Here is a 27,037-nt window from a genome sequence, read left to right as displayed (position 1 = left end):
CAAGCCCCCTGACGCTCTTGCGCAGCGTCCTGGGGGTCCGCCCGCCAGGATGGACATGGAGCTGAGAGCCTGACGTTGACCTTGGCGGTGATGCTTCCATCACCATGCCACCATGCCTGCTTCCCGAGGCGAGCACCAGTGAGGCCCAGTGCTGGATTTGGGTGGATCCCATTTGGAGCATCAGGACTGGGCACAGCTGGGCCAAGCGCTGGGGGGCAGAGGTCAGTGTCGAGAAGCCCCCACTGATCCGGAGGTCGCCATCAGACCCTCTCTGCAGGGAGCAACTGTGTCACCTGCACCCCATCACAGTCCTTGCCTCCTGTGCCTGCCTTACCCAGCAGGCGCCCAGGGGGTCGCTGGCTTCATGTGTGTTCTTATCTGACCCAGACAAGGGTCCCACATTTGGGAATACTTACCCCCATTTTATAGAAGGGAAAACTGAGGCTCTGAATGGTCACATGGCCTGCCCCGGGTGACAGCCATGGAGGGGGGCAGCTGGGATCAGTGCAGGCTGCCCCACTTCCTGCTTACCCACCCAGCCACTGACCGAGGCCAAAGACAAACCTAGGACAAGCTGCTGATGAGGCTGCCGAGGGAGCAAAGGTGTGGCCCCCGGGAGCTCCAGGTCCCCCTCCCGACAGCCTCTGCCCCTCCCCACCCCCAAGTCGCGGGTTTGCCTCTGAGACCCGGAAGGACTAAGCCAGCAGCTGTTGGTCCCCACACCTGTCAGGCATTGTACCAGAAGCTTTCTCCACTTCACTGGGTTCTAAATGATGCCTCCTGAGACCAGGCTCCAAATTACAGTTGTGAACACAGAGAGGCTTCTCAGAGCTCAATCAGCTCTCAAGGTCACACAGCTGCCCCTGGACGGTGGGTGGGTTCCAAACCCGGCCCTGCCGGCTGCCGTCCTGGCTCCTCCAGGCCCCGTACCTGGTGGCAGATCAGGACGGTACCCGGAGGGATTATAGAGGCGGGATCACAGCGACTGCCGGGTCAGACCCAAGGAAGCCACGTCCCTCCACTGTGAACGTGAGCTCTGTGCTGATGTTACCGGTAATCGTTCTTTTACTCCCGGCAAGGATCCCCAGGCTGGGATTTCATTATCACGGGGGGATTAAGTAGTCACGGCCCCGTGTGATTGATCCTTACCACCTGACTTTATATTTTACGTTATTATTATCATCGCAGTCAGAGGCTTGTTAAATGGAATGTTACAGCCGATCCAGAAATTGTAGAGAAATGAGCCTGCTGCCTTCAGGGTTAGGTCTGGAGTGTGGTAGTTTGCGGCTCTCTCCGTTTCCCTCTCTCTTTTAAGTTTTTTTTTTTTTTTAAATAGACTTTATTTCTTAGAGCAGTTTTCAGTTTATAGAAAAATTGAACAGAAAGTAAGGAGTTCCCATATACACTCCACCCCAAATCCCCAGTTTCCCCTGTTAGCATCTGCCTGTTGCATTGTTGTAATGTTTGTGTGTGCTACGTTTGTTACAACTGATGAACCAGTTTTGATATACTATTTTTTAAAATTTATTTATTTATATTTTTTACTTTTGGCTGCGTTGGGTCTTCGTTGCTGCGCGCGGGCTTTCTCTAGTTGCGGCAGGCGGGGGCTACTCTTTGTTGTGGTGCACGGGCTTCTCATTGCGGTGGTTTCTCTTGTTGTGGAGCACGGGCTCTAGGTGCACGGGCTTCAGTAGTTGTGGCTCGTGGGCTCTAGAGCGCAGGCTCAGTAGTTGTGGCGCACGGGCTTAGTTGCTCCGCGGCATGTGGGATCTTCCCAGACCAGGGCTCGAACCCGTGTCCCCTGCATTGGCAGGCAGATTCTCAACCACTGCGCCACCAGGGAAGTCCTTGATATACTATTACTAACTAGAATGCACAGTTTACATCAGGGGTCGCTCTTGGTGTTGAGTGTTCTCTGGGTTTGGACCAATGTATAATGACGTGTATTCACCCCTGGGCTCCACCTAACTCACCCCTCCCTCCCCACCCCTCACAACCACTGATCTTTTACTGTCTCCGTAGTTTTGCCTTTTTGATGATGTCATAGGGTTGGAGTCACGTGGTGTGCAGCCTTTTCAGACTGGCTTCTGTCACTTAGTAGCATGCATCTGAGGTGCCTTCGGATGGCTTCATAGCTCGTGTCTTGATAGTTCTTGATGGAATGAGGTCTGGCCACAACCGCCCCATCCCTGTCTAGGGGCCCACTCCTGTCCTGTCCTGCCACGCGAGGGTCCCGATCCCTCCTTGTTGCAGTCACGTACCAGCTGGGCCGGTGCTCCTGGCCCCAGTCCGCTCGCTGGGCGGCAGCAGCAGTGACCACAGCACTTGCTCTGCCGGCTGTGAGCACCAGTCCCCTTTGCAAAGCACCCGATCGGGCAGCTGCAGGAGGTTCGAGGAATAAGTCCATCCTGAGGGGTAAGAAGGCCCACACCTCAAATCCACAGGATTCTCAGGCTGTGATCCCAGGGCCAAGGGGACAGATGCGGGCTGGAGGGGAACACCTGCGCGGGTGGTACCTGCACAGACAGGCCCCCTCTATGCAGTGTCTACTTCCCACCACCAGGGGGCAGCACCCTGCTCTCTCGCCCTGCCACCAGAGGCCCCAGGAGGTTTTGGAGGAGACTCCAGGCGGGCAGAGTTGGTGCTCCCATAAAAACGATCCTCCTAAAGCAGTTTTCACCCCAGATCAAACAGTATTTCCAGTAACCAGGAAACTGGTGATGTCAGGCTGTGTATCCTTGAAAATGACAATGGCTATTGTGTATTGAGCATTTATGGTCTGCCAGACCCTGGGCTGCTTGCTAGACAGACATTTCTGCCCATGGTCCTAGCATCCCCTGGGGCAGATGCTGTGAGCAGGGGGCGGATGGCAGATGGACAGACGGCTGGGAGTTCCAGGTTACTGCGTGTAGGAGGTGAAGCTGGGCTGCACCCGGCCGTCTGCCCCTAGGGCTCTGACACCGATTTCCCCCCGCCACGTGGGTGGAGGGTAGACTTTGCCTGGCTATTCATGGAGACATGAGGCACATTGTCCTTTGTATGCCTAATGGATGAAAAGATAATCGTGTTGAAGATCTTTGTGGCCACACCCTCAAATCTCGATTTAGCCTCCGTGTGGACGGGGTGACTCAGGACCCCATCAGCCCCAGGTGAGCCCTGGGCAGCCCCAGGGCCGTGCACAGCCGTGAGCCGGCTCTGCCTGAGGTTTCAAACTTCAAGTCCAATGGCTCGTTCCGCACAGGGAGCCTTAAATTCTAGCCCAGGACATCCTTGCTCTCTGCCCCCTTATACCAATTTTATTAAGTGCTGGATGAGGCAGTTTCTGTGATTATCCTGTGTTGACACTTAAACCAGAGTGGAAGTGTCAGCACAGCTCCCAGGACGGCAGACGGAACTCCGGGGCCCTCGCTGGGCTCTGCGCTGCCCAGTTTGCCGTTTGGTCCTGACACCCTTGGAAACACAGTCAGACCTTGACACCGGGCCTGGGGTACTAAGGGCGACACCAAATGATTTTTTGGTGCCCATCGTCTCCTTTCTGGCACCTGCTTCTCCAGGCTGTGTGGCTTTGGTCCCCAGACAGCTGGCACCTGCTACCCTTGGGGTCTTCAGAGCCGCCTCCTGGAAGGCCTGATGTTCCCAGCGTGGCCCAGGCCCTCGCGGGCGGGACCCAGAGGAGGAGCCCTGTGCTGTGGATCTGGGGCTTCCGGGACGGGACGGGGTCTGGGGGCCTGGGGGGCAGGCTGGAAACTGGATGGAGAAATGTCCTCCTGTCTGACATCCACCTCCTCCGCTTTTACAAGAATGAGGAGACCTTCTGGGCCTGATACTCAATCAGGGCTGGTGTTCAGCGATTTTGTAAATGTGTGTGTGTGTATGTGTGCATGTCTGTCTCTCTGTGTGTGTCTATGTGTATTTGTGTGTCTGTGTGTGTATCTGTATGTCTGTGTCTGTGTGTATGTCTGTCTGTGTGGGTGCATATGTATAGTTGTGTGTCTGTATGTATGTGTATTTGTGTGTCTGTGTGTGTGTATGTGTATTTGTGTTTGTGTGTGTGTGTATCTGTGTGTCTGTGTGTGTAGGTATGTGTATCTGTGTGTCTGTGAAAGTGTATCTGTGTGTATACGTGTGTGTGTATGTGTGTGTCTCATGTGTATGTATGTGTATCTGTGTGTGTACGTGTATGTATGTCTGTGTATCTGTGTGCCTGTGTGTCTCTTTGTGTATGTGTATGTATGTATGTGTGTGTCTGTATGTACGTGTATGTCTGTGTCTGTGTGTACATATGTGTCTCTGTGTGTATGTACGTATATGTCTGTGTGTCTCTGCGTGTGTATTGTGTGTGTGTGTGTGTGTGTATGAATACGCTTAACTCTTCAATGAAGCGTGGTGTATCTGCGGCAGGCATCCCAGGTGGCGGGTGTCTTCTGGGCCCGCACCACCTCCCCTGGGCCCCCCTGTGGCTCCAGCGGTGTACAGGTGGGTGGTGCACCTGGGCCTGCGGACTCCCCACCTCAGGTGCCCGTGGCTCCCTGGCTCTTTCAGCCTCTGCTGAAACCTCAGAACTCATTCAGCCCAGGGAAGGGAGACAGGAGTTCTAGCTTTGGGGCAACCCTCACCAGGGGGACGGGAGCAGGACCAGTGCCCCGGCCCCCTTCCTTCTGAGCGACGCCCTGGAGGGGCTCCAAGGGAGTGACCAGCTCAACAACATGCCATCATTGCCCCCACTCCTTCCTGCCACCCGGGGCCCCCTAGGTACACCACCTGCACCCTGCCCTTGCCTCAACCTCAGGTCGGTGACCCCAGACCAAGATGGGAGCATGGAACTAGAAGATGTGGATCTAAGCGGAGACTCGCACTTGAGAAAGGCAAAGGCTGTTTGCTCAGAGCTGGCTGAGCGGGGGGTCAGCCTTTGTCACTGTGCCTGGCAGAGACCCAGAGTCAGATAGAGGAGTAGGGGAGCTTCCCAGTGGAGAAAAGGGGGCTCAGGGGCCTCTGATCGGTGCTGGGAGCCTGGGGAGGCTGGGGGGCTGCTACAAGGGGTGTCCCCGGTGACTGGCTAGAGGCAGGCTGCGCCTTCTTGGGCTGGTCCCGAGTGGGAGGTGGATCCGGGCTGCTTGGGGCCCCGTCGTGGGCGGTGCTCTCTGCCTGCAGCTCCACCTCCTCCTCGTGCTGGGAAGGAGCTGGTCCCCAGCCCCTAGGCATCCCCCGACCACAGCTCTGCCGCTTGGCTTGCAGCTGGTGCTCCCCTGGCTGTCGCCACTGCTGGGCTGGAGCTCCCTGAGCACAGACCCGCCGTGGGCCCCAGCGTCCTGCACGCCCGGCCTCCGCGGGCACCTTTGGAGGATGTGGGTGAGCGACGGCCCTGCCCAGACCCCAGGAGCCCCACGGTCGGGCCCTTTGACCGTCCACCCTGACCCGTCCCTCTGGGGGTCTCCAGTGCCTCCTCAGCCATCCTAGGTCATGGCTGGCTCTAAGGGGGGCGGTGACAATTTCAGGTCACTGTCCCCAGGGCACAGAGGGGATTCAGAGCGAGCTCGCAGGAGGATGTGATTATTGCACTCTCAGAAGAGAGGACCTGGGTCCCTGGCTGCAGAAGGGCTGGCCAGCTCACCAGGCCCCTGAGGGCCACGGTCGTGCCGGGTCAAGGCCGCAGGGGGATCGGCTGCCCTTTGGGAGGTGGGCACACAGAGGTGGGGGACAGGACCGCCGTCGGGGTCTCACATTACCCGACCTCCGCTGGTCCCCCGACGCCCTCTGGGTTGTGCTGGGAGATGCGCTGGGCCCCGAGTCCTCGCACCGTTGCTGTTTGCTCACCCGTGCCCGGCATGTCCCGCTTTCTAACACGGTGCCTTTTCCCCACAGTGTCGGAGCCCCAGGCTGCCCACAGCCCCCCGGAGAAGCCGGCCAGCACGGCGATCCTGTGTAACACCTGCGGGAACGTGTGCAGGGGGGAGGTGCTACGGGTGCAGAGCAAGTACTTCCACATCCAGTGCTTCATCTGCAAAGGTGAGCGCCGACCCGTCTCCGCTACGGGGCCCGGCACAGCCCTGCCGTGTGGCCGAGCCCGCCTCCCAGCTGCCACGCTGGGCCCCGGACACTCATTAGATCTGGGAGGCTGGAAAAACTGATCCCAAACCTTCAAACAACAGCGTGATCTTTTCAGCGTGGCCCGTGTCCCTTATGGGGGTGACGGGGGCATCTGCCCAAGGGGGAGGGTCAGAGGACGAGGTCCAGGTCCCGGGCAGTGTCCTCGGATGGCTGTAGCCATGTCCGTGATCCACCGGCCAGAGCAAAGTGGCCACTTGGGCGCCGTAGCCACACAGTAGATGGCCGTCACTGGTGGCGTGAGCTCAGCACCGCAGGGTGCACGGGACCTAAGCTGGGCCACGAGCCTCGGGCGCCCCGCACCCTCCCAGAGCGGGACTGGGAACGTTACCGTTCACTCCAAATGAGCATGGCTTTTTCTCTGATTATAAAAAAGAACACGAATATCACTAAATTCAGATAATACCAAAAAGATAAGAAGAAAGTAAAACAAATCACGTGAAGTCCCTCTATCGGAGCCAGGCTTTGCTCAGAACATCCTTCCAGCCTGCCCTTTCTCCCTACGCTCAAGTTAGTGCATGTTCTGTCGTGTACAATGGGGTTTTGTGTATTTGCATTTAGTTTCCTGAGAATAAATGAAAAGTAGCACTTTGGGGAAGGGATGGGCAGATCAAACCAATTTGACACAGTGTCCAAACCCAAAGGATTTGCAGTTTTAAAGAAAGAATTCTTTTAATGGTCCTGCAGACCCCTCCTCACCTCTGGACAGCAAACGGTGTCATCACAGGCTGCTTTCCTGTGGGTTTGAAGCGACGTCCAGAGATGCACAGACATTCGCCTGTGGGCCTCGACGGGCCGCGGGGGCAGTGAGCGCCTGGGCTTTATGGGCAAAGATGGGAAATACACCACGTGTAAGATAATCCAGCGCTGTGGCTTTTATCAGCACCACGGGGCCCGTTAACTGCCTGAGTCCCCTCGGCCCACCATGGTCTCAGGAGGCCCTACTGGGCACCAGGCCCGGCTTTGGAAAGCGCTAAGTAGGAAGGCGTGAGGTTTAGCTTTGACAGGTGAGGTCTGGTGAGGAGATAAATCTACCAGCTCGCCGGGAATAGTTGGGTGTTAGTGGTAGAAGCCGAGTGCTGGGAAGGTGGCCCACCGGGAGGGATCTGGGAACATCCAGAGAAGGCTTCACGGAAGAGGTGGCGTTTCGGCTCTGAGTTCAGCCAAAGAAAGAAGAGGAGAGCTGGGCCGTCGGAGGCGGCCAGGCCTGTGCCCGCGGTGTGGGGCGCAGTGTGGAAGGTGCAGCGGGGCCGAAGGAGGGGGACTGAACCTCGGGGGCTGCCAGGGGGCCTGCTGGTTCTGCCGAGGAGGCTTCCTTCTCTCACCTTCTCTCACCTTCTCTCACCTCCTCTCACCTCCTCTCACCTCTGCTGAGCGCTTCCTGTGAGCTCAGTGCTTTCCGTGTGTTTTCTTCCAAAATCCTCCAGTATTGGGGGGGCTGAGGCGTTATCTCCACTTAAAGATGAGGAAGCAAGGGTGACGTGACGTGTGACCTGCCTGGTTGTCCCCTGTGGGAGCAGCTGGCGAGAGTCGGGGGAGCCCTTCCCACGAGCCTCAGCTCTGCCCCAGACCCAGCGTGGAGGGACGGGGTGCAGGGCCCCCAGCAGGGTCTGCGTCCCAGTGAGGAGGGGGCGGACACGCATCTGCTCACCCACAGATTCATTCTGTGCCAGGTGCCGTGTCAGCCTGCAGACATAGCGGGGCCCCTGCCCTCAGTAGGTGGCATGTCTGCTTCACCTGCTGAAGGATGACGGAGAGCAGCTGAGATTTCCTGCAAGCTTTTAAGAAGTTGTGTTTTTTTAAGCTTGAGGATTGCATAGTCTTAGATTGATCTTTTATCCAGGCTCTCATGAAAATGCAAAGTCTGTGAATCATTGAGGGTGCCCTTGGATGAATAAAAAAGAAGACCCAACTTATAGTGTCTTAAATTACATGGATATTTATCACCTTAACAGGAATTCTGGAGGTAGCCTCCTCACCCCCAGAGCTGGTTAATTTAACAGCTCAAAAAAGTCATCAAAGAGTAGGTTCTTTTTCCACTTCCCCACCCCCAACTCTCCCCCCCCCCATCTTATACATGTCAGCAGTGCCTCTCCTCATGGTCTCAAGATGACTGCTGTAGCTCCAAACATCACATCCTCACAGGTTGACAGCCCTGGGGAAGAAGTTGGGCAGGGGTGTGCACAGGCAAAGGGGCCCTCCCCCTGCATGATTACTCTGATTGGGTAATCAGGGTAATCTCCCTTCCATCAGGGAGGAGAACCTTTTCCCTGGAAGCCCGCACAGGCTTCCTGTATGACTCGCTGGCTAGAACTAGGTCACACATCCACTCCACCGGCAAAGAGTAATGGGAGGATGGGGACTGACTGACTCCAGCCATGTTTGTTCCAGGGTGGGTGTGTTGCCAGGCCAACCGAAGCAGGGTCTGTTAGCACAGAAGACAATTGTGTCTAATTCTGATCCAAGAGATTCCGGTATGTTGGGTTCCTGCCGACCAGGGACTGGCTTGACGTGCCTTGGTTTACCTAAACCTGAAAATCTGTGAAAGAAATCACATAATTCTCCAGACCGTCTTGGCTGCCTCAAGCTTGGGCTTTGATGCCAGAAGGTCTGGGTTCAATTCCCCCCTCTGCCACCCCCAGCTCATGTGGGTCTTAGACATGTTTCTTAGCCTTAGTTTCCATTCAACAACCCAATTGGGCACATACTCCGTGCTGGGCAGTGTTCTGGGTGCTTGGGATGCATCCATGAACAAAACAGACATCCTTGTCCTCGTGGAGATCACATTCTAGGGCAGGGAGAGAGACAATAAGCACTAGATAGAATAAACAAAGAAATTTCATCATATGATGAAAGTGAAGTGCTAGGAAGGGGAAGACAAGGAGCAAGATAAAGACAGGATTGGGAGTGCCAGGGAGTTACTATTTTAAATTGGGTAATCAGGGCAGGCTTCGTGGAGGAGGTGACCTTTGCTTGAAAACCTGAAGGAGGTGAGGGAAGAGGATTGCAGCCAGAGGGAACAGCCAGTGCAGTGACACTGAAGCAGGGAAGTGTGCCTGGCAGTTTCCAGGACAGCACAAGGCCTGTGTGTCTGGAGTAGAGTGAGGAGGGGGAGTGGGGGAAGGCTGGGGGGAGGGGGTCCTCATGAGGACCTGGGCTCCGACACCGCGGGAGAAAGAACACAGGAGGATCCTGTCCATTTTAGTTTCATGGACCACTGGGTGCTGTGCTGATGCGGGGAGGCCAGGGCAGGGTGGGGAGAAGGGCCCGGGCCCCCAGCCCGAGACCATGGCAGCTTGGATGAGAGTGTGAGGGGGCGTCTGCTTCTGGATTGTCTTGAAATCCAGCCAGCTCTAGTTTCACACTACAAAATGGGAATCTGTGTAAGATAGAAACATAGCAAACATCCAGCACATAGTACATCCTCAAGAAAAAATGAAATCTGTTACCATTGCTACAACTGAAATTTTCACAGAAAAACAAATCTGGTTCTCTTGACCTTTTATGTGTAGTGGAGTTCTGCGCTTTTAGAACTTTTGTGGCAGGGGGGCCGCACCACGCAGCATACAGGATCTTAGTTCCCCGAGCAGGGATTGAACCGGCGCCCCCTGCAGTGGAAGCACAGGGTCTTAACCACTCGACCGCCAGGGAAGTCCCTAGAACATTTGTTTTCAACCAGAATCTTTCGTAGCCCTGCTCGTGGTGCCTTGGAAACAAGGGCCCCGACTCTGAAATGATGAAAAGATGAGGCCACAACCATGTGTGACCTCAGGAAAGCAGGCATTTTCTGATCTGTGTGGCAGCGGGAATGAGCACACTTATGATTGCAGAAAGAGCGAAGGAAACAGGAGGGAGGGAAGCCTGTGTGTGTGTGTGTGTGTGTGTGTGTGTGTTGGGGGAAGAGGCCACCAGCTCTGCCTGTAACTTGGTAACAGCAGGTGGGGTGGTCCACAAGGACACAACCACATGGGAACCATGAAGATCCACACCCAGAGCTGGTCTTAGCGACTGGGGGTGACAAGGGAATGGGGCAAAACGATTGCGTCCCAGGGACATTTATGGGAACGGGATCACATGGCATAATTGTGGAAAGTCACGGCAGGAAGGAATCTCCGGTGACGTGGGCCTGTTATTTCCAGATGGAGCATCTGAGGCAGAGGTTAGGTTAGGACCTGGGCTGGCAGTGACCACGCTGCCCTGAGCCAGCTCCCTCCAACTCATGCGAACGCCCTGGGGTTCTCGGTCTGCTTTGTGTTTTGACATCAATCGCTCTCTCCTCTTCCCAGACACCAGTACAAGAGTATCCCTCAGCTGACCACCCCAAGGGAATTGCCGTCCGTATTTGGGTAGAGAGCCTTCCAATCTTTTCCTTTGTAAGAGTCTTTTCAATTTGAAGTCCTGTTGTATATATACTTTTGTGTCCCGATTTATCCTCTTTAAGGGACCGTGTAAGCCCTTTCCCCATCATACATCCTTCAACATCAATTTCAATATATACCCAGATTCCTTCAGCTGCCTGGCCCGCAGCAAACTTAGCCATTCCTCAGCTGTTAAACGTTTACATGGATTCCAGCCCAGCACTGGGCTAATCAGTTTCCTACGCCTCATCTCGTTGATTTATTGTGACAACCATGAGCGATCAGTATGCTTAACCCTTTGTTACAGATGAGGACTCTGAGATTCAGAGAGGTTAAGTAACTTGCCCCAGGTCACACAGCCAGGAAGCATTCATGCCCAGGCTGCCTGTCTCTAAAGCCCAGCGTTTATTTACTGCATTATACTGTAGTGATGCTGCAGCCAACCCCATTCTGTGGACGTTCATGGTCAGTTCCTTGGGATAGAGTCCCAGAGAGAGACGACTGGGTCAAAGGGTAGGAGCTGTTTTCACATTCCTTTGAGTCGATGCCAAAGGGTATTCCAGAAAGTGGTACAGATTGTCTTCCCACCATGGCCCGCCCCCTCCCGACCGTTTCTCAGAAATGACCACAGTGACCGCCAAAGACGGGGGGCGGGCCGCTCCGAGTCACCCACAGCTGCTCGGTGCCCTTCATTGGGTCTCGGCTACTTGGATAGGCAGATGGAATGTAAGGACAATATGTTGTCTTGATTAGGACGTTAAAAATTATGAACGAATTTGGACTCTTTATTTTTAGCGGGCAGAGGTCTGGGTTTGCTGTCTGGCCCTGACCTTAGAGGACCCAGGCAGCTACAATCCGGTCAGTAGCAGAGATGACTGGGGCGGGGCGGGGAGGACGTGGCATTGGCCGGGCCCGGCTCTCGGGGCAGGAAAGCTGCTTTAATTCGGTCTCCTGGTGCCTCCGTGATGTAGATGCAGGTTTTAGTGGGGCACTAGATCCCTCTTCACATTTTTCTCCTCCGAGGAACAGTCAATACCGTCATATCTTTAAGAAGATTAGAAAATGAGCCCTGGAGCTCGCACGCCACTAGAGAGAAGCCTGTGCACCTCAACGAAGATCCTGTGTGCCGCAACTAAGACCCAACACAGCCAAAAATAAATAAAATAAATAAATAATAAATCTTTAAAAAAAGAAAAGAAAATGAGCCAAGTACCAGAGCCAAGGGTGTCCGTGAACCAGCCTATCACTCAAGGGCTGAATTGTTACAGGCGGCGTTTACTGAGAAAGACACTAATTCTCCTACAGAGGCCTCAGGGAGCCTATCCTTCCCGAGTCGGGGTACATCTGCTTGGCCTACGCTGTGGTGCAAGATTTTTTTTTTTTTAATAAATTTATTTATTTTGGCTACGTTGGGTCTTTGTTGCTGCACGCAGGCTTTCTTCAGTTGCGTCGAGCGGGGGCTACTCTTCGTTGCGGTGCACGGGCTTCTCATTGCTGTGGGTTCTCTTGTTGCGGAGCACGGGCTCTAGGCACGCGGGCTTCAGTAGTTGTGGCTCACGGGCTCTAGAGCGCAGGCTCAGTAGTTGTGGCTCATGGGCTTCAGTAGTTGTAGCATGCGGGTTTCAGTAGCTGTGGCTCACGGGCTCTAGAGCGCAGGCTCAGTAGTTGTGGCTCATGGGCTTCAGTAGTTGTAGCACGCGGGCTTCAGTAGTTGTGGCTCACGGGCTCTAGAGCGCAGGCTCAGTAGTTGTGGTGCACGGGCTTAGTTGTCCACGGCATGTGGGATCTTCCCAGACCAGGGCTTGAACCCATGTCCCCTGCATTGGCAGGCAGATCCTTAACCACTGCGCCACCAGGGAAGCCCTGTGGTGCAAGATTGAACAAAGGGTTTTCACGCTCTGGCTGGGTGAGAGAAGGATTTAGAGCTGGGCACCAGCCTCGGGCCTCCTGGGGTAAGTGACGTCAGTAAAACAATGGCATGGATGGTGGCCCCGCGCGACTTGGGGCTTATGTCGTGCTAGCATAGGATGCGCCTCTGTGCTGCCCTTCTCACCTCTGAGTAGGCCCAGATGAGGACTTGGGGGCCCAGAGAGATCAGGGACTTGCCCAGGGGCACACAGCATAGTGCACGAGAGGAGCCTGCGTCCCCCCGGCAGCCCTGGAGCCTGGGCTTTCAGCTGCTCAGCTTTATGTCCGAAGAGCCAACAGCTCCTTGGCGATGTGGAAGGAAGGATTTCCAAACCACTCTGGTGGCTGTAACCGGGGAACAGCACGTGCAGCCCTGTGGCCCAGGCGAGAGGACAGGGACACCCGGGAGAGGCCCGCCACCTCGCCCTGTGTAGGGGTGGGAGCTGAGCTGAGTGGGTCCCACCTGGCAGGGCCACCCAGAGCCCCCAGGTCCCGGGTCGTGTGCACTGACCGGTACATGAGCTGAAAGGGCACTGCTGACCAGACCAAGCAGACCTGACCCCCGGGGACCCCAAGACCCTTGGAGGTTCAGACTCCCACAGGTGCTCTTCCCAAACTGACCAGCCTGAGAAGCCACCTGCAGTGGAGGAAGGCTGCTAGACTGCCCTCGCCTTCCGATCCGCCAGGGCACCAAACAAGGTGGAGTTTAAAAGTCGGGGCTCCCTTGATCAGACACCAGGAACTCCCCTCGACCACCACCATCCGTGTCATCAAGAGCTGCACTGTGAAAAGCTTGTCCTCTATCCACGTAATAATAATTTACCAAAATTTACAACATATGTGTTGTTTTGATAGCTTTATACTAGTAGCTGTTATAACAACCCTATCCAGAATAAGCTATTAAATATTTAGAGCCTTGTGACCGTAAGAAATTCCCAATAAATCAATTTCCACGTAGACTGAGGGATTTTTGTTGCAGAGAACCATAGGCGCTTTCCATCTCTAAAACACGTCCCATGTGCATGCGGTTCTGTGGGGGAAAGAGATGGAAATAGGCTTTCCTAGCAAGAGAGGAACAAGGTGAAATGCCTGCTTTTACTCAGAGCCTGACTCTGGGTTTTGTAAACAGAGGTCGGTGGTCTTGCTTTGGCATCTACGGTCTACTAGTTAAATTTAAAGATGCCAGTACTTACAATTCACCAGAAACTACATCCTCTGCAATCAGTTAAAGTTTTGATGAAAATTTTTAGGCGTTGATTCAAAGATGGGCTACGTGGTATTTCAAGGCTCTGGCTAGGGGGCTGCAACCCGCAAAGACCCCGCCCTGACCAGCTGGCAGGCTGGGCCTCCGCAGGGAGGGGCTGGGGGCAACCGGTGCGCCGAGGCTGCTCCCTCTGGAACCAAGCCCGGTTCCCATGTGCCCTGGGGCCTGTCCTGAGGGCAGGCACTCCATCCTCCGCCTGGCAACGTCCCCCAGGTCCCCCCTGGGGCAGGAGGTATATTAGGGGTCAGTGCGAGTGTGCCCGGCCTCTCTCCCTTTTGCAGGCGGTCTGGCCTCGTCCATGTTGGGGGAGACGGGTGGACGGGGGTCAGGAAGCCTCACTGTGGTCAGGGGACCCTCCCACCCAGAACAGGGCCTAGCACGCAGTAGGTGCTCAGGTGTTAACCGCCTCCCCCGTCTGTTATTTTCCTGCTGGGAACAGCCCACCTGGAGGAGCGGGGGTTGCGGGGGGCCCCTGGGGCATCAGCACTTCATCCCTGGTGGGCTCAGGAGGCGAGGAGGCGCTGGGCTGGCCCCTCAGCACAGCCTGCTTCTCATCCCGGGTCCGTGCCCCTTTCTAGAAGCTTCCACAAGAAAATCCACTCATCTCCAGGCTGAGGGGCCGGAGCTGGAGTCTGTGCTTGGGGCCTGGCCCCCCGAGGGTTCAGCGAGCCACCCTGAGTTCGCACCGAGGCCTGTGTGTGGTGAGGGATACGCCTGGGGCCCGTCGGGGCCGGGGAGCAGGTGGTCACCTGCTACCTCGGCCCCTCCCGTGTGTCCCCAGAATGCGGCTGTGACCTGGCCGAGGGCGGCTTCTTCGTGCGGCAGGGCGAGTACATCTGCACCCAGGACTACCAGAGACTGTACGGGACCCGCTGCTTCAGCTGTGACCAGTTCATCGAGGGCGAGGTGGTCTCGGCGCTGGGCAAGACCTACCACCCCAACTGCTTCGTGTGTGCCGTCTGCCGGTGAGTGCGGGACCTGCAACCGCTCCTCCCCAACCCTCCTCCCTCCCTCCTCCCTCCTCCATCCCTCCTCCATCCCTCCCTCCTCTCTCCCTCCTCCCTCCTCTCTCCTTCCTCCTCCCTCCCTCCTCCCTCCCTCCCTCCTACCTCCTCCATTCCTCCCTCCTCTCTCCCTCCTCCCTCTCTCCTCCCTCCCTCCTCTCTCCCTTCTCCCTCCTCCCTCCCTCCTGCCTCCCTCCCTCCTCCCTCCATCACTCCCTCCTCCCTCCCTCCATCCTCCCTCCCTCCCTCCTTCCCTCCCTCCTCTCTCCTCCCTCCCTCCATCCTCCCTCCCTCCCTCCATCACTCCCTCCTCCCTCCCTCCATCCTCCCTCCCTCCCTCCTCCCTCCATCCTCCCTCCCTCCCTCCTCCCTCCCTCCTCCCTCCCTCCTCCCTCCCTTCTCCCTCCTCCCTCCTCCCTCCCTCCTACCTCCCTCCCTCCTCCATCCTCCCTCCCTCCTCCATCCTCCCTCCCTCCCTATCCTCTCTCCCTCCCTCCATCACGCCCTCCTCCCTCCCTCCATCCTCCCTCCCTCCCTCCTTCCCTCCCTCCTCTCTCCTCCCTCTCTCCATCCTCCCTCCCTCCCTCCATCACTCCCTCCTCCCTCCCTCCATCCTCCCTCCCTCCCTCCATCACTCCCTCCTCCCTCCCTCCATCCTCCCTCCCTCCTCCATCCTCCCTCCCTCCCTATCCTCTCTCCCTCCCTCCATCACGCCCTCCTCCCTCCCTCCATCCTCCCTCCCTCCCTCCTTCCCTCCCTCCTCTCTCCTCCCTCTCTCCATCCTCCCTCCCTCCCTCCATCACTCCCTCCTCCCTCCCTCCATCCTCCCTCCCTCCCTCCATCACTCCCTCCTCCCTCCCTCCATCCTCCCTCCCTCCCTCCATCCTCCCTCCCTCCTCTCTCCTCCCTCCTTCGATCCTCCCTCCCTCCATCACTCCCTCCTCCCTCCCTCCATCCTCCCTCCCTCCCTCCTTCCCTCCCTCCCATTGTCTCATATGGCTGGGAGGGAGGCGGGACCCAGCCAAGGGGTGGCAGGTGGACCCTGGCCCTGCTCCGAGGCACACCTTCGTCCAGCCCCACACCTTGCCGGCCCCCACCCCTTGCCCGCAGCACAGGACCAAGCCCTCCTTCCGGGATGCAGAGGCCCGTGGGTTCTGAGGCTGCCAGCACGAGGCCTCTGATGGCTTCTGGGGAGGTGCTCTCCCCCCGCCTGTGCCTTCTCGGCCCTCCCCCACACCAGCCCCTCTCCTGTCCGGAGCCTCCGCCTTGTCTCCTCTCACGTTGGTGCCTGCAGTGTCCACGCTTTGGCCTCTCCATGCCCACCCACTGCCGCTCCCCTCTCCTCCACTATCCTGGCACATCCCACCTGCGCACCCCGCCTCTCTCTACCCAAGTCCCTGATCTGTAGGTGGCACTGGCGCCCAACCCATCAGACACACGAGCCCCAAGCATGGGCGTCTTCCCAGGTCCCCCCAACCGTGAACTTCCGAAATCTGCCCAGCCACTGCCTTACTCAGACCCAGAACTCACCTGCCTGGAGTCCTGCCAAGGCCTCCACACTGGGGTCCCTGTTTTCCCTCTGCCTGTCACTCCTCCGCGCCACCCCCATGGCCTCCAGCCTGGCTGAGAGGAGCTTCACAGTCTGTTCCAGTCCCTTCATTCCTTTGTTCATTCATTTATTCATTCATCCAGGCTTTTCTAAGCGCCTACGTGGGCCAGGCCCCAGGCTGGCTCTGGTGACTTGGAGCTGCATTAGCCCAGACCCTACGGGCGCAGCATCTGGGGACACAGCAGTGCAGCAAGAGCTGCCTCCCCCCAGCCTCCCCCCGGGAAAGCAGCCCCCTCCCTCTCCCTCCTCGCAGCCCCCCTGCATCCTGGGCCCTACAACCCTTCTCTGGCACCGTGTCCCGGAGCTGCTTGACGGGAGCCCCACGTGGGCAGGGACCGGATCTGACTCTTCTCCAGCGCCTGCCGCCTGGCACGGAGCAGGTGTCCAGTGAATGGCCGCTAGAGACAGAATGAGGTCCTCAGCCCCGGCAGCAAGGCTACACCCGCTCCCCTCTCTGCCCTGCACCTCTGGGGCTCGGGGGTAGCAGCGGGCAGCCCTCCCACGTGGGCCTCCTGCCTCCCCCCTCCCTCCCTCCCTCCCCCCCCTCCCTCCCACCACAGCCCCAGACACATTGCTCCCAGGGGGAACGTTCTGTCTAGAAAACAAAGAATGAAACCCCCAGAGTTTATTCTCTGTCTGTTCTCTCTGTCTCACCACACCCAGTTGAAAGGGGACTTGCCGAGTGTTGTTACCGCTGTTTTCTGTAGTTGTGGCACGTGCTCTAGGCGGAAGGGGAAGCTTTTGTTGGGGGTGGGAAGAGGTGCTGGGCCAGGAAGGAGCAATGACAAGGGACATTTCTAACGGAAGAGTCACTGTGTGTCATTGCAGCGTGCGTGGGTCAAGGTTCCCCCAAGGATAATCTGCATGTTTGATTTCTGTGCACGTAGCTTAGAGACAAGGGGTGACATAATCACAGTGGGTTTGAAAGATCGCCTCTGTAATCCGATATGTTAAAAATAATAGCTGACAGCTGTGTCGTGCTGGAGTCACTGGGCCTGGACTTATCCACCCACTATAAACAACTAGAAAACTGGAAAAAATATACAAAACAACTGTTTTGGGATACTGGGACACAGGCACCTCAGGACTAACAGAAGGCAGCCGAATGAAGGGACCCCTGTGACCACCCAGCTTTCTGCCTGGAGGCTGTTTCTTGAACCAGAGGACAAGCAGGGAACCAAGTAGGGCGTGGCATCCTCCCCAGGCTAAGAGACAGTGATGTGAGAGACAGAACAGCATAGCAGGGGGGAGAGAGCTATGCAGAACGAGACCTCAGGAGAGCTGCATAGAGGTGCCTTTGAATCTTGGACTAAATACGAAGCCATGTAGACAGAGAGGAAATTTCACAAGGTTGGGCAAAAAATGACCAGGTTGCTGTAAGCTAAACATTCCCAGGGCTGGGAGACATTCGAGTTCTGGCCAGGTGGAGATTCCTTGTGGAATACCCAGGTATGCAGTGGGGACACCAAAAGCATCATGCCGTATTAGTGGAACTGAAATTGCCCTAGAGTGAAGGCATAAACCTGCTCGAAGTTCAAGAACAAGCCTCAAAAAGATCACGCTGGTCTGCAAGTGAGCTAACTGCCTGCCAAAGTAAAGTATAACACTCTTTGCAGAAAGAGAAGAAAACCCAGCCCTCGACAACATAAAATCGACAATGTCCAACACCCATCAAATGTGACTGGTCATAAGAAGAAGCTGGAAAACGTGACCCAGGGCCAGAAGGAAAAGCAGTCAATAACAACAGACCCAGAAATGAGATCAATGGTGAAACTAGCAGACGATGACTTTAAAACAGCTGATGTAAATATAGGTAAGTATTCAGAGGAAAACATGAACATAAGTAGGAGCATTATAGAAGACATAATGTAGAAGAAAAGAAACCAAATGGAAATTATAGAAATGAACATTGAAATTTCTGAAATAAAAAATTCCCTGAAAGGAATTAGCAGTAGATTATATATTATAGAGGAAAAGATGGGTGAACCTGAAAACATAACAATAGAAACTATTCAAACTAAAGCAATGACAGGAAAAAAGACTGAAAAATATGAAAAGAGACTCAGCGATCTGTGGATATAAATTTTTCTGTCTAGATTGGGAGCGGGGAAGACTGAAAATTTTTGAAGAAATAATGGCTGGAAAATGTCCAAATTTGATGAAAACTATAAACTCATCTCAGTGAATCCCAAGCAGAATAAGCACAGCAAAAACCTACCAACTTCATCATAATCAAACTTCTGAGTGACAGTAATAAGAAGAAAATCTTAAAAGCGGTAAGTGGGGAACAAAACAACCCAGTATGTGAAATGGAACAGAAGAATGACTGCAGACTTCTCATCTGAAACAATGTGCACCAGAAGATGATAGGACAGCATCTTTAAAGAGCTGAAAGAAAAAAAATCTATCAAACAATTCTATACCAAGCCTCCCCCACAAAAAAAACTTTCAGAAATGAAGGCAAGACTGCCAAATGGTACTGCATCTCTTTTTGGGGTGATGAAAAATGTCCTCAAATTGATTGCGGGGATTTGATTGTGTATTCACAACTCTGAATACAGTAAAAACCATTGAATTGCACACATTGAATGGTATGTGAATGTTATAGAGCACGTGAATAAAATAATGTCAGTAAAGCTGCCACACACACAAAATGAAGGCAAAACACTTTTGCAGACACACAGAAGCTAAGAGGATTTGTTGCCAGCAGACCCGCACTATAGAAAAGTGAAGAAAAATAATATCAAAAGACAGCAAGAAAATGAAAAAGCAAGCCATCAGCTTAATAGAGGATATATATCTGGTGAAACACAGGTATCTACAATATATAAAGAACTTCTACAACTCAATAATAAGAAGACCAAAAAAACTATTAAAAATGAGCAAAAGAGTTTAGCAGATACTCCACAAAAATGTATGTAAATGACCAATAAACATAAGAAACGATTACATTAAGATCACTAGTCATCAGGGGAATTCCAATTAAAACTTGTTGAAATACCATCCAATGTCCTCTAGAATGACTCACAGTAAGAAGATGGATAGTGTCAAGTGTTGGTGAGGATACAGAGTGAAAGGAACTGTCACATGTCTCTGATGGGAAGGCAAAGTGGTACAACCTCTACAGAAAGCAGTTTGGCAGTTTCTTGTAAAGTTAGACACACAGTTAGCACATGGCCCAGCAATTCCACTCCTAGGTATTTACCCAGGAGAAACAAAAGCACACGTTCACACAGACTTGTCAGCAAACGTTCTTAGCAGCTTTATTTGTAACAGTCCAAACTGGAAAGAAGCCAGATGTCCTTGGACATGAGCACCTCACCCGTGCAAAGGAGCAGCATTTGACAATCAAAAAGAACAAACCAGTGGTGTGTGCAGCCGTGTGAGTGAATCTCAGAAACATGCAGCAGAACAAGACATCAAAGACTGCATACTGTGTGATTCCATTTATACGCAGTTCCAGAAAATTAAGGCTGATCCATGGGACAGAATGCCGATCATAGCCGCCCGGGGCCGGGGTGTGGGGGGTGAGTGTGGACAGTCACAGCAGGCTTTTTACAATGGACAAAAATGTCCCATACCATGACTGTGGTCCTGGTTACATGAGTGTGTACATTTGTCAAAATACACTTCAAGGAAGTTGAACTAATAAAATAATAGCTACCATTCATTCAGCCCCTCCTGGGTCCCGGGCGTAATGCTAGAGCTTTCCGTGCTATAGGTCAGATGCATGGATGGATAAATAACAGCCCTGAGACATAGATGTTCTTAGTCCCATTTTACAAGTGAGAGGCAGGCACTCGGAGAGGTTAGGCAGCTTGCTCTGGGTTACACAGCCAGAGATTCTCTCAGAGCGCATCCAGGGATGGCAAGGGACTCCCGCTGTGGCCCAAGACCCCCCATTACCAAGGCAGCTGCAAGACAGCAAGAGGGAGAGAGGTAGACCCCAGCACTAACCACGCATGATGCAGCGCACGGCGTCAGATAGCTGCCAGGGCGGCTGAAGGACGGAGAGCGGCAGGACCATCTTGCAAGTCTTGGGATGGGGGTCAGCTCAGCTTATATATGTCCTTGCTCCCTAAGAGCCGAGACTGGCTGGCTGGGGCCCAAGAACACACCTGCTGAATCCACCTAGGGCCCTGAACGCCAGCCCCACAAAGTGGGGGGCTATGGCGGGGCTTTTTCACGGGAAGACTTGGCAGCCTCATGGGTCAGAATGCTCCTCTGGTCGCAGAGTCGGGGCTGGACCGGAGCCGGCGTGACCCAGGCAGGCTCCGAGAGGAGGCCCTGCAGGGGAAGGCGGCTGAGCTAGGCCTCCAGGGGGACCTTCAGTTATTGACATGTTCACTTACTTGCTCATTCATTCACTGACAGTGACCTGTCGAGCGCCTGGCATTGTCCGGTCCCGAAGGAGGCAGGGGGGACACGACAGAGGCTTAAGCCAGAGGACGGGGCGTGCCCTGGTCCAGATAATTCAGAGACTGCTGCCCGCAGGGCTCAGGTTCTCTTGCCGGGCTGAGCTGGGGGAGGAAGTGGCCCAATGGCAGTAGGTGGCCTGACCCTAGCTCACCAGAGGCAGGCACCCGATCCACCTCTGTCACCAGAGGGGAAGTTCCGGGGCTGCAGCAGGTGGGCCGGCTCTGCTGCCCCCACCGGCCTCGCTTGGGCAGCCCAGGGCCGTAACTTCACCTTGCCCCAGGGCTGGGACTAGGGTGCAGCCGGTGGGTTACTTGCTTTGGATGCAGAATTTAAGGGGAGGCCAAAAAAATGATCAAGGTAAATGATATTTTAATGTGATATTTTAAAAATTGAAATTAATGCAAAAAAAAAAAAGCCATGATGAACAAAATGCCAGACTTTAAATACGGAATCCAGCATACAGTCTTGCATGCTCCTAGCAGCACTGTTTTCTGAGAGACCCAGGTAGGCAAATCACGGCGTTTTGGAGCCAGACAGGTCTTGGGTTGAGTCTGGTTCTGACAGGCAGCAGCCGTGTGGCCTTGGAAAAGTCAACTATCCTCTCTGAACTTCAATTTTCTCACCCATAGAGAAAAATGAAGCAAAGACCAACTTGGGCAAGCATCTTAAAGGTGACAGATGAGGCAGGCATTAAGGAATCTGTCATAGAACCTGGCCTGGCACCTAGTAGATGCTCAGTAAACGGTGCTGTTGCCATTAGTATTGAACTGACAAAGCATCCTGGGCGGTCAGAGGAGGCAAGGTTGGATGGAGGAGGCCAATGGCTGAGACTGCCCAGTTGATCGCCGTGTGCAAGCACTGGCTGGCCCCCACTGCTCCGGCCCACTGCACCGTGATTCTGCCTGCCGGTGCCAATGAGGAGACTAAGGCTAAGATGTCAGTGACCAGGCTGAGGTTGCCCAACGGGGCCACGGCAGCGCCTGCATGCAGACACCCTGGGCCTGTGGTCCCCGGGGAGGTGACGGCGTGGTGTCTAGGATGGGGCTCCCCCCACCCAGGAGAAGAGCCAGGAGGTGGTCCTGGCTGGTAATGCGCTGTCTTATTTCAGGTTGCCCTTCCCGCCCGGGGACCGAGTGACCTTCAACGGCAAGGAATGCATGTGCCAGAAGTGCTCCCTGCCCGCATCAGCGGGCAGCAGCGTGCCCCTGTCCCAGGGCCTCTGGAGTAAGTGGACGCAGAGCTGCGTGGCGGAGGGGGCTTGGCAGTGCTGGGTGGCAGGCCTGAGAAAACTGGGACCAGAAGTAGTGGAAGCGAATAACTGTGGATGAACACAACGAAGGGAACCAGGGCCAGGCATCTCTGGGCTACTCCTGCCTCTAAACCTTTGCTCAGCCTGTGCCCTCCCCGCTTTGTGCCACTCCATCTTTCAGCCCGGCTCTAGCCCACCTCCTCCAGGAAGCCTTCTGGCCTCCTTCTGGTCCTCTCCCCCCAGCACCCACACTCAGCTCCCCACAGTTATTTCCGGAGCATCCAGGAGCCCTTCGGGAGAGCCACTAGGAGAACAGTGACCTCTGGGCTCCTGTGGTCTGGGGCTCTTGGATTATCTGCTCTGTCCCCTGGGAGCTGGGCCAAGGTGCGTATGCAGTGGGTGCTCAATACATGCTTCTTGCATGAAGAAGGGGGTTGTTAGTGAAAAAGAACCAGTAGCAGGGGCATGTCAGGAGCTTGTGGATGTGGGGCAGAGAGTGAGGCGGGAGCAGAAAGGCGCTGGCCTTTCCCTGTGGGTGGCTCTTCCGGGACCAGAGATGGGACACAGGGACAGGGAGGGAGCCCAGCGCCCCAGGCCTGCTCCCACCAGGCTCCCACTGCAGAAACGGGGTGTTCAGAGCCCATCCTGTGTGCAAGGTGGCTGTGGTGTCCCCAGTGCCAGGGCCACGTGTCCTGGGACAGAGGAGGGGTTTGTATTGACTTCCGGAGCCCGCCCCTGGCTCTCCTCACTCTCCTGTCCTCTCCTGCCTCCTTGTCCGCGACACTGAAAGTCTGTACAGAGGAGACTGCACATCCTCCCAGGAGCCGAGTGTAGGCTTCAGGGACTGGTAATAATTTTATCTGGGAAATGAGGTGAAGCCTTCATCCCTTGGGGAGGCAAGTTCTCAGCAGTTGCAATTGGTGAGGCTGTTGCTTTGGGGTCTGCTAGGAGAGTTCTCCATTCAAAACTTTCTCTCCAGCTGAGGTCTGGATTGATTAAATTTTTGAGAATTTGCTTCAACAAACAGTCCTATTATCATTAAGCCTGAAATAGTAATCAAAAACTACAGCAGAATTTGAAAAGGCGGGGATTAGTTTGAAGAGTTTGTCCAGAGCTTCCTGGCAGCCAAAGTAAAAAGGGAAATATGCCCAATCACAGACTCATTGTCTGAGACTTTTTTGAGATTTTTTAAAATGTCATGGGCAGAAAGACTGCCCTCTCCAAATGGAAATTTATTTTAAAATATCAAATTTGTGTTTTCAAAGAACAAATGCTGCCCTCACCCCCAGATGGGTCTATAACCTACCCCTTTTATAACCTATCCCTTCTCCCAGTCCATGGTGAAAATCCCCAGCTTAGAACCGTTTTTGTGCCTAGAAGGCATTAAACATTCATCACCAGCTCTTGGCTTCTGTGTGGATGTCTGCATTGCCTTCCCAGCTCCCACCTCCTTTTGTCCCCAGAGCAGCCTGGCCAGGCAGGAGTCCCTCCCTCCTTCTGCAGGAGCATAAGTGCCCTGAGCCTGGTGGAGAGCAGGGGAAGTGCTGGGTGCCCAGTGTCCAGCTAGGGAGGGGTGGGGCTGAGGTTTGAGCCAAGGCCTTTAAAGTCCAAAGCAGGGGAGCCCGCCCTGCTGTGACCAGAGGCTTTCTGAAGAGGTGGGCTTTGTTCTGAAACCTAAAACACAGGTTTTCATAGGTAGGCATTGAGGGAAGGGCACTGCATGAGCTGGGCCTAACTGCCACCCCCATGTGAGTGGACAAGGCGGGGTGCTGTGTGGGAGCAGGGAATGGAAGTGAAGAAACCAGGCGGCAAAGCCATGCCAGGGAGCTCCAGCTGCATCCTGGAGGCAACGAGGAGCCACAGATGGCTGTTGAGGGAGGTAGTGCCGAGGTGGGTTGGGAGCATGCTAGGAATGTGAGCCTGAGCAGCGTGGTCTGCCCTGCAGGTGGTGGCAGCTGGGGGAGGGACGCAGCCCTTCTTGCACGGGGTGGAAAGCCGCAGATGGCCACCTGTGGGGGCCGCCTTCCCTGGGGGAAGCGGAGAGTGGCCGGCTGCTCCCGTGGGGGTCAGGCTTGGTCCCAGGGACCGGAGCTTCCCTCTTCCGCTCATCGGCCTGAGCCTGTTGCTTAGTAACAGGATCCGCGCTTCCTGCTGGATGCCCGCGCCTTGGGGAGGGGGGCACCCCTCCTTCTGGGTGGCCAGCTCCTCCGCCGCACCTGAGCTTTCCACGCTGCTTCTGCCCTGGACCGCCTCCCCGACTGCCCTGGGGGGAGGGCCTCCTCCTGGAGAGCCCGCTTGGCGCCCATCCAGCCTCCCCTTTTCCGGGCTCCTCCCGGACTCTCCAGCTCTGAACCGGTTGCTGGTTGGAGCTGGTCACAGGGCAGCCCTCAGAGGGGCCCGGCGCCACTCCAGTCAGGGCGCAGCTCTGAGCCCGGCTGTGAGGAATAGACCCCGCCACTCACCACCTGGGTGCCCTGGGCACGCTGTGTGCCCTCTCCGGGCCTTGGGAGTGGATATGGGGTCAGCGGTGGGTGTGGGCGGTGGCCCGGAGGGGCAGCCTGGTGTGGCAGCAGCCAGGAGCTGGGAATGTGGGGCCTTGGACCGGGCCAGCCCTGTCCAAGCTGAGGAGCCCCCGTGGCCCGTTCCTGGGCTCGGCTCCACCTGCTGGGGCCCAGCCCAGCCAGGACGGGGTCACACCCGGAACCTGGGATACACTCGGAGCCAGGATCAGGCAGCCCGCCAGAGTCAGGAGGGAAGGGGCAGGAAGGGGCAGGGCCCTGGCATCCAAGGCCTCTGCTGGCTGTGTGCCGACGAGGGGCCGTGCTGTGGATGGGGCGGGTCCTCAGGCCTTCCGACGTGCATCCTCACCACCTGGGCTGTGGCCCTTGGAGCCTCTGTGTCTTCCGCCCACGTGGGGTTGCACTGTCCATGTGCTCAGGGGTGGGTGACGGGATCAGAGCCCCAGTCCCCCTTCTGGAAATGCAGTGAGCCTTTCTTGTGGCAAGGCTGAGGTTAAATGAGGGGATGACGTGGAAAGATGAGGAGGGGCTGGGCCCCATGGGGGGAGCAGGCACACGGGCTGCCTTGTGGGGTGCATCTGCCTTGTGGGGTGCAGTGGCTGCCTTGTGGGGGTGCATCTGCCTTGTAGGGTGCTGTAGCCCCCAGGAACCAATGTCCCTCCTGGCCGCCACTCCCCACCCCCCAGCCACCGCGTTGCAGCCAGGGGGTCGAGTTGCCAGTTCAACGCAGAGCCCAGTGGGTGGGATGCACTTGAACCTTTTTTCTCTCTCCCAGCAGATGCTTGCAGCTCCTCCTGCTTGGCCCGGGCTCCTTAGAGAAATCGCAAGCCAAGCCCATAACGTCTCAGGCATTTTAAAGTTAGAACCCAGTCGGTTCCTTGCCATCAAAGGTCAATCTCAGATTCGACCCAGACGCCCCTCCACTCCCAGTTAGATCTGAGGAGGACAGTGGGCGAGGAAGTCCGATCCTGCGCCCCACTCCCACCCCGAGTCCACAGCTGGGGCTCAGAGAGGCACCCGACACGTCCTGGGTCCCATGCGAGTTAGTGGCAGAGCCGGGCCTTTGAACCCATGACCACGTCTGCTAGAGGAGGGGGCACTTGAGGGGAAACAAGGAAACTTTTTGGAAGGTTCTAGAAGGGTCATGCTGGGGAAGGGGCCCAGGTCCATCCTGTTGCTGTGATGGCAGAGCCAGGCCCAGGGTGCGAGGGCGAGTGGATGGTAGGCTTTGGCCCTTCCAGGCCAAAGTGTGTCCCCCTTCTGCCCCCGGGCAGTGGGGACACACTCCCACAAGGACGTCTGCGCGTTGACAGCTGTTGTCAAGCAGATTCATCACAGAAGATTCACCTGTCATTTGCAAAGCCCTGCGAAGCTATGCTGAGCTCCAGATGTGTTTAGAAAATGATGATTGCCGTTTCCATGACAACAGTCCTCGCACCCGGCTCTGGCCTCCACGTTCACGGCTCACTATTAGTGAGACTCTACCCCGAGTTGATGGGGACGAGGAGGGGGTGTGGAGGTGCGGGCCACGTCCCCCCTCGGCTGCAGGTGGCACGTTTGCCCGGAGCCTCGGACCCTGCCCTGGGGGGAGGGGCACACTGCTGATACAGGAAGAGGCAGAGCGGGGGGCTTCCCGCAGGGAATCAGCCCCTCACAAGGTATCCCCCTCGAGACAACAGCGGTAATAGTTCGAGCGTTCAGCTCACGTGCGCTTATTCATTCCTCAAACGCGTCCTTCACACCACAGGCCTGTCTCTGTTAGCTCATGACAGCTGCGTGAGGCTGGTACTGTTGCTACCCCCATAAAATGCGTCCTTGTCTTAGTGGGCACGGAGACGTGAAGTGACTCGGTCACTGTCACACAGCTGGCGGGGGCAGCCTAGCTCCAGGGTCCGTGCTTCCAGCCACTGCCGTGCCCTGCCTCACCCCAGGCCCGGCGTGGTCCGGGATGCTCCTTTGCTTTGCCCGTCTACGAAGACCTGAACCGAGGCTCCAAGCAGGCTTTCTCGACTTCAGCGCTGTTGACATTTGGGGCCTGACGATTCCTTGTGGTGGGGCCCAACCTGTGCCCTGGAGGGTGTTGAGCAACATTCCCGGCCTCCGGGACCCTGGGGCACGACCCCCACCTTCCCCGCCCAGTTGGGAGGACCAGAATTGTCTCCAGACACGGCCAAAAGCCCCCGGGAGCAAAATGGCCCTGGTCGAGAGGTGCTGGCACAGAGCGTGCCGTGTGTGCCCGCGGTCACCCGCTAGGTGAGGGCCCAGAGTCAAAGCTGTACGGATCCAGCGTTGGGAGGTGGTGTCGGCCCTGCTCTGCTGGGGACGGACTGAGGGGGCGGGTGGGGAGGGGTCTGGATGCCTCCTGAACTTGAGGAGGGAGCTTCCTCTTGGCTCCGATGCGTTCCGGCGTTCGTTGACTGGGCTTTTCTCTGCCGCCAGCCTGGCTGGGCTCCAGGATCCTGAGATGGCTGGGAGGTCCCCTCTTCACTCCCAGCCCTGGACCTTGGGGTTTGAGCCTGTTCTTTGGGTCTTTTCCAAAGTTGCCAGTGGATTTGACGGTGTGGTAAATTAAGAAATCTAGAGTTTGACCAACAGTTCTGTA

General features: G+C 55.9%; 1 protein-coding gene across 22 annotated transcripts in view; it reads left to right on the top strand.

Moving 5' to 3' along the window:
* The window catches only part of ABLIM2 (actin binding LIM protein family member 2), a 152,328-nt gene that overhangs the window by 34,437 nt on the left and 90,854 nt on the right, over positions 1–27,037 (top strand). For all 22 annotated transcript variants that reach the window (XR_009503401.1, XR_009503400.1, XR_009503395.1 and 19 more), the window contains exons 2-4: positions 5,863–6,006; positions 14,417–14,600; positions 21,776–21,891. Coding sequence is in view for 2 of the 22 variants with exons in the window: in XM_059923664.1 (XP_059779647.1) it covers positions 5,863–6,006; positions 14,417–14,600; positions 21,776–21,891 (444 nt within the window). In the remaining 20 variants the exon portion in view is untranslated. The remainder of the gene's footprint in view (positions 1–5,862; positions 6,007–14,416; positions 14,601–21,775; positions 21,892–27,037) is intronic.

Source organism: Balaenoptera ricei, chromosome 5, assembly GCF_028023285.1.
Source record: "Balaenoptera ricei isolate mBalRic1 chromosome 5, mBalRic1.hap2, whole genome shotgun sequence".
Taxonomy (NCBI): domain Eukaryota; kingdom Metazoa; phylum Chordata; class Mammalia; order Artiodactyla; family Balaenopteridae; genus Balaenoptera; species Balaenoptera ricei.
This window is presented reverse-complemented; position numbering and strand designations above follow the sequence as displayed.